Source organism: Neofelis nebulosa, chromosome 11 (assembly GCF_028018385.1).
Source record: "Neofelis nebulosa isolate mNeoNeb1 chromosome 11, mNeoNeb1.pri, whole genome shotgun sequence".
NCBI lineage: Eukaryota > Metazoa > Chordata > Mammalia > Carnivora > Felidae > Neofelis > Neofelis nebulosa.
The window spans coordinates 380,193-398,627 of record NC_080792.1 but is presented as its reverse complement, the minus strand read 5'-3'; the positions used below and the strand labels follow the sequence as shown (position 1 = coordinate 398,627).

The window sequence follows — 18,435 nt, the reverse complement described above, 5'->3', positions numbered from 1 at the left end:
TACAGAACGGTCGATTATTCTTGAGACACAGCTCTTGGCCTAAAACAAGGCACTTCCCGCCCTTCCAAAGCATTCCACGGTCGGGGCCCTGCCGGCACAGGGCCGTCACCGGTCCGGGGCTGGCCTGCCTGGGGAGGGGGCACCTGAGCGAGCAGCCCGGGTCTCACAAGGACAGCTGCACCCCACGGAAGGGGCGTCCACCCTTCCCTGGAGACCCTGAGGTGAAGTAAGGGCGGGAACCGGTTCCTCCCTCTGTCCTGGGCCCTCGCTCCCGAGTCCATTCACGAGGCCACACTGGATCCGAGAGCGGTTTATTGATTCACAGTCACCACACTGACAGAACGGAGCGCCCCCCCACCCCCCACCTGGGCGCGGCCGGTCACCACTGCAATCGCTGACGTTTTAATTCGGAGGCAATTACTGCTGCAGACACGTCCCTTCATTTTTATTAACTAAGCATTTCCAGGTCATCTCACAGGCCATTAACTCGGCAGGATCCTCGCTCAAACACGCAGGAGTTTTTGAGGAAAACTCTGGAGGAGGGAACGGCTGTGCACAGCAGACACCACTAGGGCTGTGGCACCCCGGTCAACCCCCCCGAGAGCTGCCCCTCTGCCCAGCAGAAGGGAAGCCACGTGGAAGCATCCAGAACACAGGCTCTGGGGGCCTGGGAGCTTGCCCAGGGCTGCTGGGCACGGCTGAGATGCTCACGTGACAGTGAAGGGGGGAAATATGGGGCGACCAGAGTCAGCCAGCAGCCCCCACCGCAGCCAGATGCAGGGGATGTGGAGGACCAGGGGTTCGGCGGGCAGAGATGCCGGGGCCCGGCCCCCTACCCCGGAAGGTCACCCCAGGCCTGAGGGCCCAGAGTGTGGGGTGTGGGACTGGCTCGGCAGCAGGGACACGGGCCACACGTGTCCCCACTCCTGGCCCGCAGACCGGCCCCCTGTCCTGAAGATGGAAGGCTGTGTGCTGCAGACACGTGCATTCCCCAGGATACAGGGAAAACGCCCCGCAAGGCAGCCCTCCTTGGGGGACCCGGTCGCGGGCCCCTGGCTTTCCTGGGAGCACACGCGGGCCGCCGGCACCCCACCACACCCCTGAGCCCCAGCAGGGTCCACACCGGTGCCTGCCAGGAAGAAGCCAGCGTAGCAGTGAGGCCCAGGGGGCCCACAGGACAGCCCTGGGCCCCACTGCCGAGCTGACGGCCGAGTCCTGAGTCCCATGAGGCAGCTGACTGCAGGTGGCCCCGGAAAGGCCAACTCTGGCCGGATAATCAAGAATGCTCATGACGCGCGTCCTCACGGCCTCCTTTCCACATGTATCAGGTGGGCTCTGCGCCCGGGCCCTTCTGAGACCGGGCTCTGCACTCCGGAGGGGCTTCATGGGTTTGTGAGCACGTTCCAGGCTGCAGACAGGCGTCTTGTGAGAGGAAGGAAGAGAACACTCGCTTTTCCATCGCCCGAAAGCAGCTGCAGCCCAGCCCTCGCTGTGAACCCCACTGGCGCCCGTCCTCGGGGCGGGCGGGCACAAAGGCCGGCACCCAGGCCCCCCCACCGGCCCACCCCCGACCCACAGAGGCTGACAGAGATCCCGACGGCTGAGACCCCTCTGGGGCCACGGTGCCTGCCCGCCCCGACGGGGAGGCCGGGCGGCCAGGCGGCGCCTGCGGCTGGAGACCGCCACGCGTCCTTGTCCTCCTCCCCGGCTGCCTCAGAGGGCCTTGGCACTGGCGGGGTGCGCCGCGTGGGGGGCGGGCTTCGGGGGATGGCGGGCGAACGCGTAGGCCTGTCCCAGGATGGCCAGGTCCACCAGCACCTGCAACAGGCCACACACGGAGAACTGCAGGGGCGCGCCGTTCAGCAGGAAGTAGGCGGTCTTGAAGGCGTCCCCGCTGGTCCACATGAACACCATCTTGATGCTGCAGAGACACCAGCCAGGGGTCAGGAAACAAAACGGGGCTGGGGGCTCAGCAGACGGGGCAGTCGGGGGACACCCGGCCCCAACCCGTCCCTCCCATCCCTCCCATCCTCGCCACGAGGGCCCTGCATGCCCCGCCACGGGGACAGGGAGGCCCTTCGGCCGGAGGGGCCTCAGCTGTGCGGGGCAGGAAAAGGCCGACACAGCGGTGGGGCCCCCACGGCCTCACAGGTGCTCTGCCCCTCGCGGCTGCGGGCACGTCTGTCACGTGCCCCTCAGGAGACTCGCCGTGGCCTTAGCACAGGGGAGACCACCCCTCCCCATGCTGCATCCCAGGGAGTCGACCAGGCAGGGGCAGCAGCCACAGCCACAGGACCTCAGGACGGCCGCACTCAGCCACAGGAGCCTTGCCCAGGACAGGTGGTGGCCCCCTCAGCCTCAGCTTTCCCCTCCTGGCCGCGGAACCCCCGGTCTGCACCCAGGGGACAAAAGCAGGGGCTGCCAGGAGAAGCAGAGCAAAGCCGGCCACTCTCGGAAATCCCTGCCCGGCCAGACCCCCCCCCCCCCCCCCACGTGAAAGCTCACTGGAGGGTGATTCCCTTCCTGGTCACGGACGCCGACCCCCCTCAGACACCTCAGACCCGTCTGTAGGGGGACAGGGACCCTTGGTGAGTAAAGAGGGAACTGTCACTCACGTCACTGCCCACAGCCCACATGCACACCACCGAGCCCTGGCTCCCCGAGTGACGAGCGGAGCACCGCTGTGCCTTCCCGCGTACGCTATGTTTAAATCTGACCACCTCCGCCAGCAGGCCGAACCTTCTCCAACTAATGAAACCAGGCCACAGAGTTTGGGGGTGGTGCCACCAGGCAGCAGGAAGGACGGTGAAGTTCCCCAAGCAGACAGGGTGCCCGTCAGAGCCGCAAGCACCAGACCGAGAAGAACTTACGTCGAGGGCGAGGCAGGCGCTGGGCTCTTGGAAGTGGGCACTCCTCCACCCCGGAGCCCTGGCGTTCGGACAACCTCAAGCCCCAGGCTGGTTCTGACAGAACCGGGGTGAGGAGCCCCGTCTCCTGAACCCCAGCGCATGGAGGCAGCAGGCGCTCAAACACTGCTCTTGGTCCCATCCTCCGCCCGCTGAAGTGTCACACTGGCCATGCAGAACCGACGGAAGCGGAGAAAACAGCCTGAGGTTCTCGGGGAGGTCGCTGGGGAAATGGCCTAAGGCCGAGCTCCACCCAGCTTGTCTGTGGGCAGGCATCCACATCCAAACAGCCCACGGATACATCTCACTTGGCCTGGAGTGTTGGCTCACGTAGTATTTCAAAATGTTTGTTCTGAGTTAGCTGATAACTAATTCTGCATTTTGAAAATCCAGATTTATTATATATAACAGATCTTTTTCTGGCTGCTTTCCACATTTAACGTTGGTTTTTAGCAGGTTGTGATGTGATACATGTTTGGGATCTGCCAAACGTCTCTGAAATCTGTGTTTACCTAACATCAAATTTGGAAAATGTTCAGCCATTATCTCCTTAACTATTTTTGTCTGCTCCACACTCCTCTCCTAAACTCAGACGACATCAATGTTAGATCTTTTGGTGCTGTCCCTACGTCCACTTTTACCCCCAGTTTTTCTCTGTTGTTGAGAATGTACGATTTTTATCGATCTGTCTTCAGGTTCAGACTCTTTCTCCTGTTACCTTCATTCCGCTACTGAACTCACGAAGTACATTTTTATTTGGTTTTCTGTATTTTTAAATTTAAGATCTTCTATTTGGTTCTTTCTTATAGCTTCCACGTCTTTGCGGAGATGTTCTGTTTTTCATTCATCTCCAGAGTGTCCGCTCTCGCTCTCTAGAGTGGTTTCCAGTGACCGCAGTGGCTCTGTCACCTGGTTCACGGTCCTTGTTGTCAGCTGGTTCCCGTGTCCTTTGACAGCTGCTGAGATCTTCCCGGTTCCTTCATATGTTGAGTAATTTTGGTTTGTATCCTGGACATTGTTAACATATAATGAGACTGGATGCCTTATTAAACCCTATGGAGAATGTCGGGTCTTGTGTTCCAACAGCAGCTGATGTGGGCTGCAGGTCAATTCAGCTCAGTTTTCAAGGCCTCGGCAGAACCACCTGGGTCCGGACTGTGCAGGCAGCACTCAGTGGCCGGGCTGGGATGTGGGTGGTGGTCCTCCCCAACATTCAGTTTTCAACACCTTTGGGATGTAGGTTAGGGCCAAGTCCATGCATGCATAGCTTGGCGTGAGCCCAGGAGTCACACGCAACTTTACAGGATCCCTGTCCCAAGATGTTCCTGTCCATCTCCCTGACTCTGTGCCTCGGGGACACTCCTTTCCCAGGTCCTCTGGCTGGAAAGCCAGGGCTTTAGTGTCCAGGTCCACGTGGTGGCAGGGTGGACGGAAAGAGCCACAGGATTCCCCTTTACTCTCAGGGGCAGGTGTCTGTCCAGCCACCGCTCACACGGCCCCAGCTCGGCAGACAGCCCTTCAGGATTGGGACTTGCCTAGAGCCAGGACATAAGAGCAAGGCCAAAACATCAACGACAACAACCTCGGGCGTCTCCTCACTCTCTGCCCTGGAGGGGGCCCTGCCCCAGGCTGGGACCAGTGGAGGAGGCCCCTCGTGGAGCTCTTTCCACCCTACCCAGGGCACAGTGCTGAGTTCCAGGCTGGCAGAGATGGACGGGAAAACGGAACTCAGGTCAGTCATCCATGTGTCAAGTTGTGGTCTCCTTCCCGTGACCTGCCCGCGCCGGCTGACTTCTTGGAGTCCCCACAGCTGCTCCGTGCCTTCTGTCCAGGCCTGCAGTTGTGCTCAGGGGGAGAGACGGGCTTGGCCCGTGCAGCCTCGTGGGAAAGATCCGAGATTGGAAGTTTGGGTCTGCATTCTGCCACTGGCCACCTTCTCCAACTGGTCCCTGTGGACATCGGACCTAGTCCACCCTGGGCAGCATGGCTGAGGAGCAGGAGGGACGGTGCTGGCTGCTGTGACATTTCCCATGGGGATTTGTCACCTGCGGTAATCAAAACCCTCCACTTCCCACCCCGTGCCTCTCTCTCGGTCTGAACTGTCCTGGTCTGGAGCACCAGCTGGGGATGTCTGCCTGTGGGTGACTCGGCATCATGGCTCAGGGCCTCAGTGGGGCTGCAGGGCAGGGACTTGGGCTAATGGCACCCTTAGAACTGGGGGAACCGTGGAGATGGGGGGCACAGCACGGAGACGAGCTGAGTGAGGGAAGCGGTGTGAACGGGGGACAGAGCTGACAGCACGCGGTCCCCTCCAGGCCTGGGCTGGGCCACCAGGAGGCCGCAGGCACCTGGCAGACTGGTGCACGGAGTGAACTGCACCGCGGAGGGCCGGCCTGTCCAAGCTGCTCACAGCCCCCACACTCACAACACCACACTTTCCGAGGAAAACCCACAGCCACAAAGCAAGCACCTCAAGGAGAAGCTCCGAAGGCAAGCGAGGTTTCTGCCATGAAGACAGGAGGGAAGCAACGGGCGCTCAGAGGAAGAGGCTCGTTCCATTCTACGGACTAAGAGCTCAAGGCACGGTCTCCCCCAGAGATACCCAAGTTTAGGAGGGGACTGAAAGACCCTCCTCAAAACACAAGGAAAGCCTAACGAGCCCCAGAGACAGTTCCAGCTCAGGCAGCAGGGTCGGGCAGACGGCCGGGCTGGAGCCTTCTCAAGTGGGGCTTTGGGGTTGCAGCCAGAGCCGGAGTGACACCAGCCTGGAAAAGCCCTGTGTCCCCAGCCCCTCAGGGCCAGGCCATTCCTGGGGTGAGGGTGCCGGTCCTTTGATGGCCCCCTGGCCAGAAGCTGGCCCCTCCCTCCACTGGTGGCTCGGAGAGAGACAGGACTCCACACAGCGGCACTCCCTATGGGGCAGGCAGAAAATGCAGCTGAGGTCAGTCCCAGTACCCGAGGCCACCCCTCCCCTGGCGCCCTGTCAGAGCCCCTCTGCGTCCTGAGTGCACAGGTGCACGTGCAGACGTGCGGTCACTGCTCAGACGTGAAGTCACCTGATGTAAAGAACATTTTTAGCCGCACAGACCAGACCAGACGCCTCACCCAGCCTCGGCCCTTGAGTCAGCTATGGCTCGGGGTCAGGAATGTGACAGCCTCGCTGAGGTCCCACGACCAGCCGCCTAGGTCAAATATTAACCAAGTTGTTCCCGCCCCGTCTGGTGCAGGAGAAAACCAACACCCTGAGCAATCTGCTTATCAGGAAGGAACGCCCCTGTGCAGACAGCAAGGACTCTGATGTACAAGCTCACGTTGTCACCCCAAGACTGTGTGGTGCCCTGCCCCCAAGACTCCCAGGACCTTCAGTGAGCTGTGAATTCCCATCACTTGCAGCAGCTATGGGACAGAGGAGCGAGCCGCAGAGGTCGGGCTATCACTCTTCAGTATGTCTGGGGTGTCTGGAGTGCCACCCAAGGGAGACCCCGACTCCTCCTCCTACACGGAGCCCAGGGACACGGAGCCCAGGGTTTCCACAACGCAGGAAGCCCAGTTGGTCGCCTCCCAGGCCCCAGGCCATGTCCTTCCTGCTCAGGCTGGTAGCCTGGGAGCTGGAGTCCTGGTCAGGCCACCAGCTCCTCCCACACCTGGCCATCCCTACCCCCTCCCACTATTTTAATCCCAGCTCCCATTACCTCATTCTTGGCTCCTGCATTTTTTCCTCTCAGACTACTCCTAAAATACCTCTCACCTCATCCTTGCCCTGCCCCGCAGTCCAGAAAGCCTTCCCCACAGCACACAGGTCAGGCAGGCCAAGCCCTGTGGCCTCCCCAGCCCTCCCCTCAGGAGCCCAGGCCCAGACCTTGCCCTCCTCCCACCCATCAAACTCCACCCAAAACACATCCCAAAAGAGTAGGTTTTTGTGACCTTAGGTCAGACAATGGTTTCTTGGGCATGACAACTAAAGCATAAGCAACACACACACACACACACACACACACACACACACACACACACACAAATATGCTGGACTTCATTCAATTTAAAAATCTTTTGTGCTGAAAAGGAAAATATCAGGAAAGTGAAGACAATCCACAGGATGGGAGAAAAAACTTGCAAATCATATACCTGACAGAGTTCCAGTATCCAGTGTAGATAAAGAAATCTACAACTCAGTAATAAAAAGACAAACAACCAAATTTAAAAATAGACAAAAGGTCTGAACAGCTATCTCTCCATAGACATATAAATGGTCAAGAAGCACACGAAAGGATGTTCAACATCATTAGTCATTAGGGAAATGCAAATCAAAACCACAACAAGATCCCACGTGACACCCACCAGGATAGTGGGGACGTGGGGGAGAGCGCAAGCAGGGGAGGGGCAGAGAGAGAGGGACAGAGGATCCAAAGCAGGCTCTGCATTGACAGGCTGACAGCAGCGAGCCCGATGTGGGACTCAAATTCACGAACTGTGAGATCATGACCTGAGCCAAAGTCAGACGCTCGACCAACTGAGCCACCCAAGTGCCCCCAAATTTTTAGATTTTATAAAGCCCAACATGTAGTTTTTATGTTGTTTCCTGTGCCTTTGGTGTCACATCCAAGAAATCACTGCCAAATCCAATGTCATGATGCTTTTCTCCTGTTTTCTTCTAAGAATTCCATTGCTTTAGGTCTTACATTCAGGCCTTTGATCAATTTTGAGTTAATTTTGGTATATGGTGCCAGGTAAGAGTCTAATGTCATTCTTTTGCATGTGGATATCCCATTTCTCAGAACCATTTGTTGAAAAGACTGTCCTTTCTCCACTGAATGGTCTTGGCACCCTTTCCGAAAGTCACTTAACCATATATGTAAATGTCATTTCGGGACTCTCTAGTCCCCTGGTCTATTTGTCTTTATGCCAATAACACACTGTCTTGATTATTGTACTTTTTAGTTATTTTTGAAATCTGAAAGTATGAGTCTTCTAGTTTTGCTCGAGATTGTTTTGACTATTTGGGGGTCCCTTAATATTCCATATGAATTTTAGGCCTGGTTTTTCTATTTCTGAAAAAAAAAAAAAAATCACTGGGATTTCGACAGGGATTCCATTAAATCTGAGATTGCTTTGGGTAGTACTGACATTATAACAATATTGAGTCTTCCAGTCCATGAACATGGGATGTCTTTCCATTTACTTATGCCTTGAATTTCTTTCAGCAGACTGTTTTGTAGTTTTCATTGTACAAGTCTTTTAGCTCCTTGGTTAAGTTTTTTTTTCAGAAAAAAAAATTTTTTTAGGTTTACTCATTTTTGAAAGACAGGGAGAGACGGAGCACAAGCAGGGGTGGGACGGAGAGAGGTGGGGGGACACAGAATCTGAAGCAGGCTCTAGGCTCTGAGCCGTCAGCACAGAGCCCGACGTGGGGCTCGAGCTCACGCACCGTGAGATCATGACCTGAGCCCAAGTCGTACACTCAACCGACTGAGCCACCCAGGCGCCCCTCCTTGGTTAAGTTAATTTCTAAGCATTTCACACTCTTAATATTACCATAACTAGAATTGTTTTTGTAATTTCCCGAGCGTCCTGCAAGCTGCTCTTAGTGGCACTGGGGGAATTAAGCTGTTGTGTCATTTCCCACATTAAGAAGCTTGAATCTCCTGCCTCTGGCGATGTCTGTGGACTCAGCTTCCTCTCCGTGGATCACGGCCTCCAACCTTGGGCGCTGGCAGCCTCCGCTCTGGCCTGCCTCTGACCCACGGAGAGTTCTTTCCCATCACAGAAGTTGAACTTGGAAAATTGAGACAATGTTGGATTCAGCTGCCCGGGTATCCCCTACATGCCAGATACAGTAAGTTGCCTACAGGATCTAACGAGTAAACAGTGACGGTGCAGGTGCAAGCAAGCACACAGGTACAGGCAGGTGGACTTGGAAGCAGCAGGTGTGGGATCAACACGAGCCCACTTTGAGCACGCTGTGGCCACAAATCAGGTGGTCAGCCTCAGTGAGTCCGCAGGTGCCGAGGGTCCCCAGGGAGGGGACACCACGCCCCAGCCACTGGACAGGCCTCCCGCCGCACATTCGTATCTGAAAGTGCACACCCGTCGTCTCCTGTCTTGCTTCAGTGGAACAGACACCCATCCAGGGAGAACTGGGTAGGGAAGGGCCTGTAAGCCATATCACGGGAGAGGAAGCCAATGCACCTGAGGAGGGTGAGAAGAGGCCCCCAGGGAGGTAGGGCCACGATGCTGCTTTCACGCGCACACGACCGCCCTGGGAGGGGCTGAGGCTCTGCATGGATCTAGGCAAGAAGGCATGAGAGGTTCAGGTACTACTACAGCCCTCGAAGAGAGCCCTGCACAGCTGTAAGTGCTGCACGGGGAGGGAGCTCCCCATCGCAGGAAGCGAGCAAGTGCCAGAGGAACAACCAGTAGGAATGGCGAAGATTCTGAACCGGCCAACCCGGGGGGCCCCTGGGATTCCAACGGACACCCCGTTCCAATGGCACAGGTGACTCTCATCAGGCCAGGCCAGGGGAGGGCCCTAACCAACGCCTTCAAGACTGGCGCCCCACCGGCCTCCCGTTACTCGGAGGACATCTGAAGTCACGGGTGGCATCGGCACACCTGCTCCGCCGTGACAAGAGTGAATCCCCTGACACAGGGCCCCCACCGCTGAGTGCACCTCTGTGCTCCGCAGCCAGAGTGCTGTCCCCTCGCCCCCCCCTTCTGCACTCGGCACGTCCCTCCCCCCGTCATGCTTCAGGTCCAGCCTGAAAGAGTGGCGCTCAGATCCTGCACCGCACACCTGCCTCGCGAGAGGGCCGTGGCCTCCCCCAACCCGTCCCACACTCACGTCTCTGCTCACACACCCAGACATCAAAGGGCCAACGTGTTCACACCTAAACTGCTCCTTACCCGGCGGTTTCACAAGCGTGACCGAAAACACGGCAGCCGTGTTCGTGCACATTCCGTTCTTACCAACTTGGAGGCACTGGCACCACTGGGTCCAGCGAGAGCCGCAGGGGCCGCCTACCTCATTCCCTCAGTGGACTGGTGGCGATAGTTGCGGTAGAGCTGTGGGACACCCAGCATGGCCTCGGTCAGCACGGCCAGGAAGCCCAGGGTCTCCACAAACAGGGCCGAGTCGATGGACAGGTACGTGATGTAGCCCGCCACGCCCGTGAAGGCCACAACACACTGCACGTAGTCCCCGAAGCTGCTCCAGTGCCAGAAGTGGCGAGGGTCAAAGTCTAGGGCGAGAGGCGAGACAAATGTAAGCCAGGCGTACGGGCCAGGGCACCGTGAGGAGAGGACGTGAGCGGAGCGAGGAGGTCAAAGTCAATGGACGTGAGATGGACGTGGGCTGTGGGGCTCCGTGTGCTCTTGGCAGGGCCCTTGTGAGGGAGCTTTGATATCAGTCACCGTAAAGACGTTAAAATCCTTAAATCCTGTGATAGTATAGTGCAGGGGTTGTACCGGAGCCTCTGAAGTCTCTTCCCTGGGTTAGAATCCTCACCCCTTCCTCCACAAGTGGATCAGTTAACCAGGTGTCTTGGTGTCTTCAGGTGTGAAAAAGGAATAAGGTAACCTACCTCCTATGGTTATTCTAACGGTTACGTGAGTTAATCTTACAAACCCAATGAAGTGCCCAGCCCATAATAAGGGCCAATAAAGGTATGTACTTATCATCACTACACAGTTGATCGAATGTTATCGTTCGCCTGACAGATAGATGTGTCCTGCAGAAACCAAATCCATAAGCACTCACAAATCAGCAAACTACGTGAAGTTCTTGGGCTTTGGCAGATAAACACAGGAAGTCCTGGGGACAGAAGCGGCGTCAGGGCAGGTCAGGGAAATGGGGATAAATAGAAAGAGAGCTTGAGGGTGCAGGATGCACCCGATCCTGGCCCAGCCCTTAGAATGGCAGGATCTGGAGCCAGGGCGCCCTGCCAGGAAAATGACCCAGCAAGGGCTGCAGGCATGGGCGCCAGTACGGGGCGGCGGGTCCGGCCCTCCAGGGCCTGGGAAGTGTCGGCAGGGAAATATTCAACCTGCACACATGTGCCTGTCCTGCCGGCCCCGTCCCCCCACCCCTTCCGGCTCCATTCCCTCACTCTGTGCGAGAACACTGCCCAGAGTCTGAGCTAGAAAGGGGGGGCGCAGGCAGGAGGCGGGGCATGGTTTGCAGGTGTGACGTCACACCAGAGTGGGGGTCACCTCCTAGAGCAGGGCAGGGTATGAGCCAGGCTTGCTTCAGGAACAAACCCCAGCTGTAACACGGGGGTGGCCTGAGCGTGCAGGGGAGCTGGGGGCAAACACTGAGGTGTTCCCTACAGAGAATATGAAGTCATGAGAGGATGTGACAAGGGGGCGCATCTCAGACCCGGATGAAGTTCCTGACTTTGTGCCCAAGGAGTGGAAAAAACAGGGTCAGAACCGAGAACCTGGGCCAGGACAGGGATGGACTACGAACAGGCGAGCTGAGGACACCAGGTGAGGTCCAGGGGGCTTCAGGAAACAGGGTCTGAGGTCAATCGGTCACAAGTCTTTCTCTTTTAGGTTCTCAAGGAGCAGGTCAACTGGCAAATGACTAACAGAATACCTTTATTACAAAATTTCTGAGAAAACACTGAGACCGGACCCTTACCTTAGCAGACACAAAAATTATCTCAAAAAGACCTAAACATGAGAGAGAAAACGGTAAGACTCTCAGCAGAGAACACAGAGGGAGAGCATCAGGACAGTGGATTTGTCAACAGCTCCTTAGATATGAGAACAAAAACACAGCAACAGAAGAGAAAATAGACCAATTCGACTGTATCAAAATTATAAACTTCTGTGTTTCTAGGAAAAAAAAACTCTTTGAAATTATTGGTCTTGGCAACGATTTTTGGATAGGACACCAAAAATGCAAAGCAAAAATAAACAAGCAGAACTGCATCAAACTGAAAGGCTTCTGCAGAACAAAAGAAACGACCAGCAAAATGAAAAGGAGACCAACAGAATGGGAGAAAATGTTTGCAGACTGTCATGTTATAAGGGGTTTATACCCAAAATATATGCAAAACTCATACAACTCAGTAGCCGAAACAAAAAACAAAAACGAAACAAAACAACCCAATTAAAAACTAGAGGACTAGAACATGTATTTTTCCAAAGAAGACATACAAATGGCCAACAGACACATGAAAAGATGCTCCACATCACTCATCAGGGAAATGCAAATCAAAACCACAATGAGATACGATCTCACACCTGTCAGAATGGCTAGAATAAAAAAAAAAAAAAAAAAAAAAAAAGGGATCAGCGTTGGTGAGGATGTGGAGAAAAGGCAACGCTAACTGGGGCGGCCACTGTGCACAACAACATGGAGGTTCCTCAAAAAATTAAAAATAGAAACACCACATGATCCAGCAATTCCCCTTTGGGCATTTATCCAAAGGAAATGAAATCACTATCTTGAAGAGACATCTGCACCCCACGTTCACAGCAGCGCTATTTACAATAGCCAAAACATGGAAACAACCTAAGCGTCCACACCAAGAGATGAATGGAGAAAGACGACTGGAGTATATATATAATAGACTATTATTTAGCCATAAAAAAGGGAAATCTTGCTTTTGTGGCGATATACATAGACCTTGAGAACCTTGAGCATAATGCTAAGTAAAATCAGTCAGAGAAAGACAAACACTGTGTATTCTCACTCATATGTAGAATCCCAAAAAGCCAACCTTGTAGAAACAGAGCAGAATGGCGGTTGCCAGCACTGGGGGTGGGTGACGGAGGGAGATGTTGGTCAAAGGGCACAGACTTCCAGCTGTAAGATGAATAAGTTCTGGCATCTAATGTACAGAATGGTAACTATAATCAACAATACTGTATTACACACTTGAACGTGGCTGAGGCACCTGGCTGGCTCAGTCGGTGGAGTGTGCGACTCTTGATCTCGGGGTCATGAGTTTAAGCCCCATGTTGGGTGCAGAGTTTACTTCAAAAAGAAAAAAGGAAAAAAAGAAAGGTGTTAAGAGAGTAGATCCTGGGGTGCCCGGGTGGCTCAGTCAGCTGACCACCTGATTTCAGCTCAGGTCATGATCTCACGATTCGTGAGTTCGAGCCCCACAGGCTCGCTGCTGTCAGCACAGAGCCTGCTTCGGATCCTCTGACCTCCTCTCTCTCTCCCCCTCCCCTACTCATGCTCTCCCTCTCCCTCAAAAATAAATAAACATTAAAAAAAAAAATCAGATCTTAAATGTTACCTCCACCAAAAAAATAAATAAATAAATAATGTGAAGGGATGGAAGTATTAATGAACCTTACTGTGGTACTTATATCACAATATATAAGTGTGTTAAGTCATCACATTGTACATCTTAAATAGGTTATATGTCAATAATACCTCAATAAAGCTGAAAAATTGAAATTTTTTAAATAGTTCTGTTTCAAATAACATAATCAACAGAGTAAGAAGGTAACCCATGCAATGGGAGAAAATATTTGTGAATCAGATATCCAATAAGGAACTTGTATCCAGAATATATAAAGAATGCTTACAACTCAAAAAAAAATTTTTTTTTAAGGGGCAACGTAATTGAACAGACATCTCTCCAAAGGACATCTATAGATGCCCAATAAGCACATGAAAAGATATTCAATGTTATTAATCATTAGGGAAATGAAAATCAAAACCAAAATGAGATACAACTTCACAACCATTAGGACAGCTGCTTTTAAAAACAAAACAAAACAACACAGGGCACCTGGGCAGCTCAGTCACTTGAGCATCCGACTCTTGATTTCGGCCAGGTCGTGCTCTCCCAGTTTGTGAGATCGAGCCCCACGTCGGGCTCTGCACTGAGCCTGGAGCCTGCTTGGGATTCTCTCTCTCCCTCTCTCTCTGCCCCTCCCCAGCTCGTGCTCGTGTACTCGCTCTCTCTCAAAATAAATTAAAAACAAAAAAACAGAAACAATTGTTGGCAAGGACAGGGAGAAACTGGAACCCTGTGCACTGTTGGCGGGTATGTGAAATGGTGCAGCCGCTGTGGAAAACAGTATAGAGGGTCCTCACAAAATTCAACACAGAATCACATGACCCCGCAATTCCACTTCTGGGGATACACCCAAAAGAACTGAAAGCAGGGACTCAAACAGATATTCGTACAACCATGTTCACAGCAGCATTATTGGCAATAGCTGAAACACAGAAGCAATTCAGGGTCCACCAACAGGTAAATGCATAAGCGAAATGTGGTCTGTACATACAGCGGAGAATTATTCAGCCTTAAAATGGAAGAAAATTCTGCAATGTGCTAAAACATGGATGAAGTGAGAGCATGATACTGAGTGAAATAAGACAGGTACAAGAAAGAAGGGAAAGCAGACCCCTACTGCTGCCCAGGACAGCGATTCCAACAAAGCAAAGGTGGCAAAAGGAACAGCCAATCAGTCACCACTGCTTCCCAAAGGAAGGGTGAGGCATCCTTCCACTCTGGCAAAGTCCAGTGTCGAGAGGAGGAAGAAAAACCCACATCAGATGGGTAGTCACACATATAAGCAGCTAGGAGCGGTTAAGGGAATACAAAAGCCAGGAAAATGAAAACTGAGCTGCCACTCTTTTTCCAGTCAAGATGGAACAACAGAGACCAGACTTACTGTCCAAATAGCCACAAACTGGGCAAAACAGATGTCTGCAAAACACTGGACACGAGGCAGTAAAGGACAGGGATCTCTAGGAGATGCAATACAGGTGAAGTGAGCCCCAAACTGTCCCAGGTTCGGCCTGGAGTTTCCAGGGTGCAGAAAATGAAGTGAGAACCAGGCCAAGCCCCCAGAAACCCACAGTGGGGAAGACAGAGCTGGGTCTAGGACACGAGGCGGCTGGAGTTTGCAGGACAAAGCAAGCACCGATCACAAGACCGGGCAAAGAACCACCGAAAAAGGTAAGCATTCACAGGGTGCAGCATTCCCAAAGGGCCAGGAGCAGTGTCTTCCTTTCAGCCAGAATGGGAAACCTCGAAATTCACAGGGCTTTAGGTAGAACATTGCTTCAGCAGTGGGGAGTAACTAGCCCAGGCTGAGCAATGCTCCCACCTAACTCATCTTAAAAGCAAGATCTAAAAAGATCACACTGATTACAAGTTACTTAACCACATCCCCAGAACAAAGCTCACAAATATTTATAGAAACTTAAAAATATTCAGCAGATAGCAAGGTAAAACTCACAATGTCTGACATCCACTCAAAAATTACCAAGCATGTAAAGAAACAGGAAAATGTGATCGATAATGAAGAGACAAATAGACCAACCGGAAAAAAAAACAAAAAAAAATTGGAACCAACATGAATGTTAGAACTGACAAGGGCCTCAAAACAGTTATTATAACTATATTCCATTTGTTCAAAAGTTAGGTTGGGATACAGAAAATTATATACATATTTTTAGACTCTACTCCCTCTCAAAAAAACCATCTAGGCATAAAAATCACAACATCTGAGATGAAAAATGAATATATGGATGGAGTTAATATCAGATTAGATGAAGAAGAAAAGATTAGGAAACTTGAAGACACAGGAAGAGAAACTGCAAAATATAAGAGAAAAGAGAATTTTTTTTAAAAATAAAAAAATTAAAATTAAAAAAAATAAAAATAAATAAATAAATAAATAATTTTTAAAAATAAAAATAAATTTAAAAAAAAAGAGAAAAGAATTTTTTAAATCAACCGAGCATTAGTAAGCTGTGGAACAACTTCAAAGCACATAATATTTGTGTGATTAGAGTCCCTGAATTTCAGGTTTGGGGGAAGGCAGAAAAAAATTGCTGGAGGAAAAAAAGGGCCAAAATCTTCCCAAATTTTATGGAAACGTTAAGTCATAAATCTAAGAAGTGCAACGGATCCCAAGCACAAGAAACATAAAGAAAACCACACCAGGGCACAACATAATCAGACTTCTCACCAAAACCAGTAATAAGAAGAAAATTATAAAGGCAGCAAGAAAAAAGGATATATTACATACAGAGGAACAAAGAAGAATAATGTCAAGTTGCTCATCAGTTGCTCATCAGTAGAAGACAAGACAGCAAGGGAGCAACGTCTTGAACAGACTGAAAAAAAAACGTGTCAGCTTGGAATTTTATACCTAATGAAACTATTGTTCAACATGAAGGCAGATAATGAAGATTTTTTTTTTCACATTTAACAGCTTAAAAAGGCCGGTGGCTTCGGGTCCCTCCACTACCATGAAGAGTCCTTGTGGCTCCTTGTTGACCTAACATAGTGAATGCAGTTAGCCCAGGAGGCTAGCCCAACCCGCTACAAGGGTCATTCCCACCTACTAGGGTTGCCGGGACCTCTTGCCCTCCTTCACCAGATTTTCAGCTACTGATGTTACAAACAATAAAATAATGGAGCATAGAGTTGAGGAAAAGACTTAAACCAGATTTCTCTTCAATCAGTTAAAAAATATGGATCCTCAATCACAGGGACCACAGATTATCAAAGTGACACCTCTTCAACAAATGTTTGCCTCTCGTGCTGGAGCTATCCTGACATCACTAATGGTAATTCCTCTGGATGTTGTGAAGTTTCAACTCCAAGCCCAATGCAACCCATTCTCCAAAGGAAAATGTTTTGTGTAGAGTAATGGACTTATGGATCACTTATGTGTTTGTGAAGCGGAAGGCAACAAAGCATGGTATAAGAAGCCAGGACGTTCCCATTGGATGCCTTTTTGAAAACCATTCGAAATGAGGGCATTAAATCCCTGTGGAGTGGCTTTCCCCCTACTTTAGTGATGGCAGTTCCTGCCACAGTCATTTAGTTTACCTGCTATGATCAATTAACTAATTTTCCGAAATCAAAATTAGGAGAAAATAAAAGTCATATACCAACTGTTGCTGGAATTGTTGCCAGATCACTGTACTGGTATAATTATGAAGTCTTAAAGAAGCCGCTGTGTGTGAAATCTAGTTTATATGAACCAACATTTATGATCCACTTTACTTCTGGGGTAGTCTTGGTTATACTTCCAGGGCATCGTCTGGTTATACTTCTGGGGCATCGTCTGGTTTTTCTGCAGCTATCGCAGCTTTGCCCTTTGACGTGGCAAAAACACAAAAGCAGACACAACTTTGGATATGTGAATGTCATAAAATTTCTCTGCCTCTGCATATGTCAACGTGAACTATCATGAAGAACACTGTTGCTAAGAATGGGTTTGCAGGATTATTTACAGGACTCATTCCCCGTTTAATTAAAACTCTTCCTGCCTGGGCCATTATGATCAACACCTATGAATCTGGGAAGGCTTTTCCCAGAAGCAAAATGCTCTAAGACAGCAATACTAGTGATGCTGTTTCAACCTGAAATAACAACCAAAGCCAAATAATAAGTTGGAGACTCTTAGGCAAGAACTCTTTCACCATTATCTTGACATGATTTTATTATTTTCTATTTTATAATTTAAATAAGTAGTAATTTCTACTTTGCCTCTAAATCATAATCCTAATTTAAAAATAAATTTTGTTACTCTAATTTTTGAGATATTGAGAACAGTATTCCAGAAATCACAACCATTAAATGTTCTCGTAAAGAAAAGAAAAATTATTCCTTAGCGCTGAAAGCAATAATCTGAGAGTTTTATAACTGAGAATGTTTCGGATATATCATAATACTTTGAATTGTGTGCTGAATGATGTAGAGAGTCTGGAAGAAAAATGCCCAAGTCTTTTATGCACACTTAAATCATATACATAGATATTTAAGTATTTCAGCAAAGTACATAATAGATAGCAGGCTTTAAATAACATTATTCGCATTTACCAAATAATACCTATTAGATACCTTCTTTAATTCAAATGCATTAGTTTTTTTGTTTTGTTTTGTTTTTTTTAACTTCCTGTTGCTATTTTAAGGCTTCACCAGAGTTAGGATTTCTTCACTCAAAGGTATGGCTATTTTATATCTTTATGAACCAAAATTAACTGTTTACATGATATAGATATTTTTGATAATTAAAGACTCTGTATAATGTTAAACGAAGTCCTTTGGACAGAAGGAAAGCGACACCAGATGGAAATACAGATCTAACATCTTCAGTTTAGATATGGTAACTAAATGGATTGGGGCACCTGGGTGGCTCAGTCAGTTAAGCATCTGACTTCAGCTCAGGTCATGATCTCACAGTTCATGAGTTCGAGCCCCGTGCTGGGTTCTGTGCTAACAGTTCAGAGCCTGGAGCCTGCTTCAGATTCTGTCTGTCTGGCTGGCTGTCTCTCTCTCTCTCTCTCCCCCCACTCCCCTGCTCACATTCTGTTCCTCTCTCTCTCAAAAATAAATAAACATTAAAAAAAAAAAACTTTTTTTAAGAGATGGTAACTAAATGGGTAAATGTATTTGATTTTTCTTCTTATAACTTAAATCTCTTTGATACACAATTGACTATCAAACAAATTTAAGAAACAGTAGCGTTTTAGCATATATAAAGCTAAGTATGCCAAACAATCACAGGGACAGGAGGGGTCAGTGACGCCCTGCAGGTG

The 18,435-nt window shown here is 50.4% G+C and overlaps 1 protein-coding gene and 1 pseudogene across 8 annotated transcripts in view; one reads left to right on the top strand and one right to left on the bottom strand.

Moving 5' to 3' along the window:
- Positions 1–295: 295 nt before the first annotated feature.
- SLC66A2 (solute carrier family 66 member 2) overlaps positions 296–18,435 on the bottom strand; it is a 52,874-nt gene continuing 34,734 nt past the window's right edge. For 5 of the 8 annotated variants that reach the window (XM_058691738.1, XM_058691740.1, XM_058691744.1 and 2 more), the window contains 2 exons: positions 9,925–10,141; positions 296–1,921 (listed from right to left, as the gene is read on the bottom strand). In XM_058691738.1, the coding sequence (XP_058547721.1) occupies positions 1,714–1,921; positions 9,925–10,141 (425 nt within the window). In that variant the 3' untranslated portion in view covers positions 296–1,713. Of the gene's footprint in view, positions 1,922–6,916; positions 9,191–9,924; positions 10,142–18,435 lie in introns of those variants that run through there. The other 3 variants (XM_058691743.1, XM_058691745.1, XM_058691746.1) reach the window with 3 other exon arrangements.
- Positions 15,593–17,241, top strand: LOC131489859 (probable mitochondrial glutathione transporter SLC25A40; annotated as a pseudogene).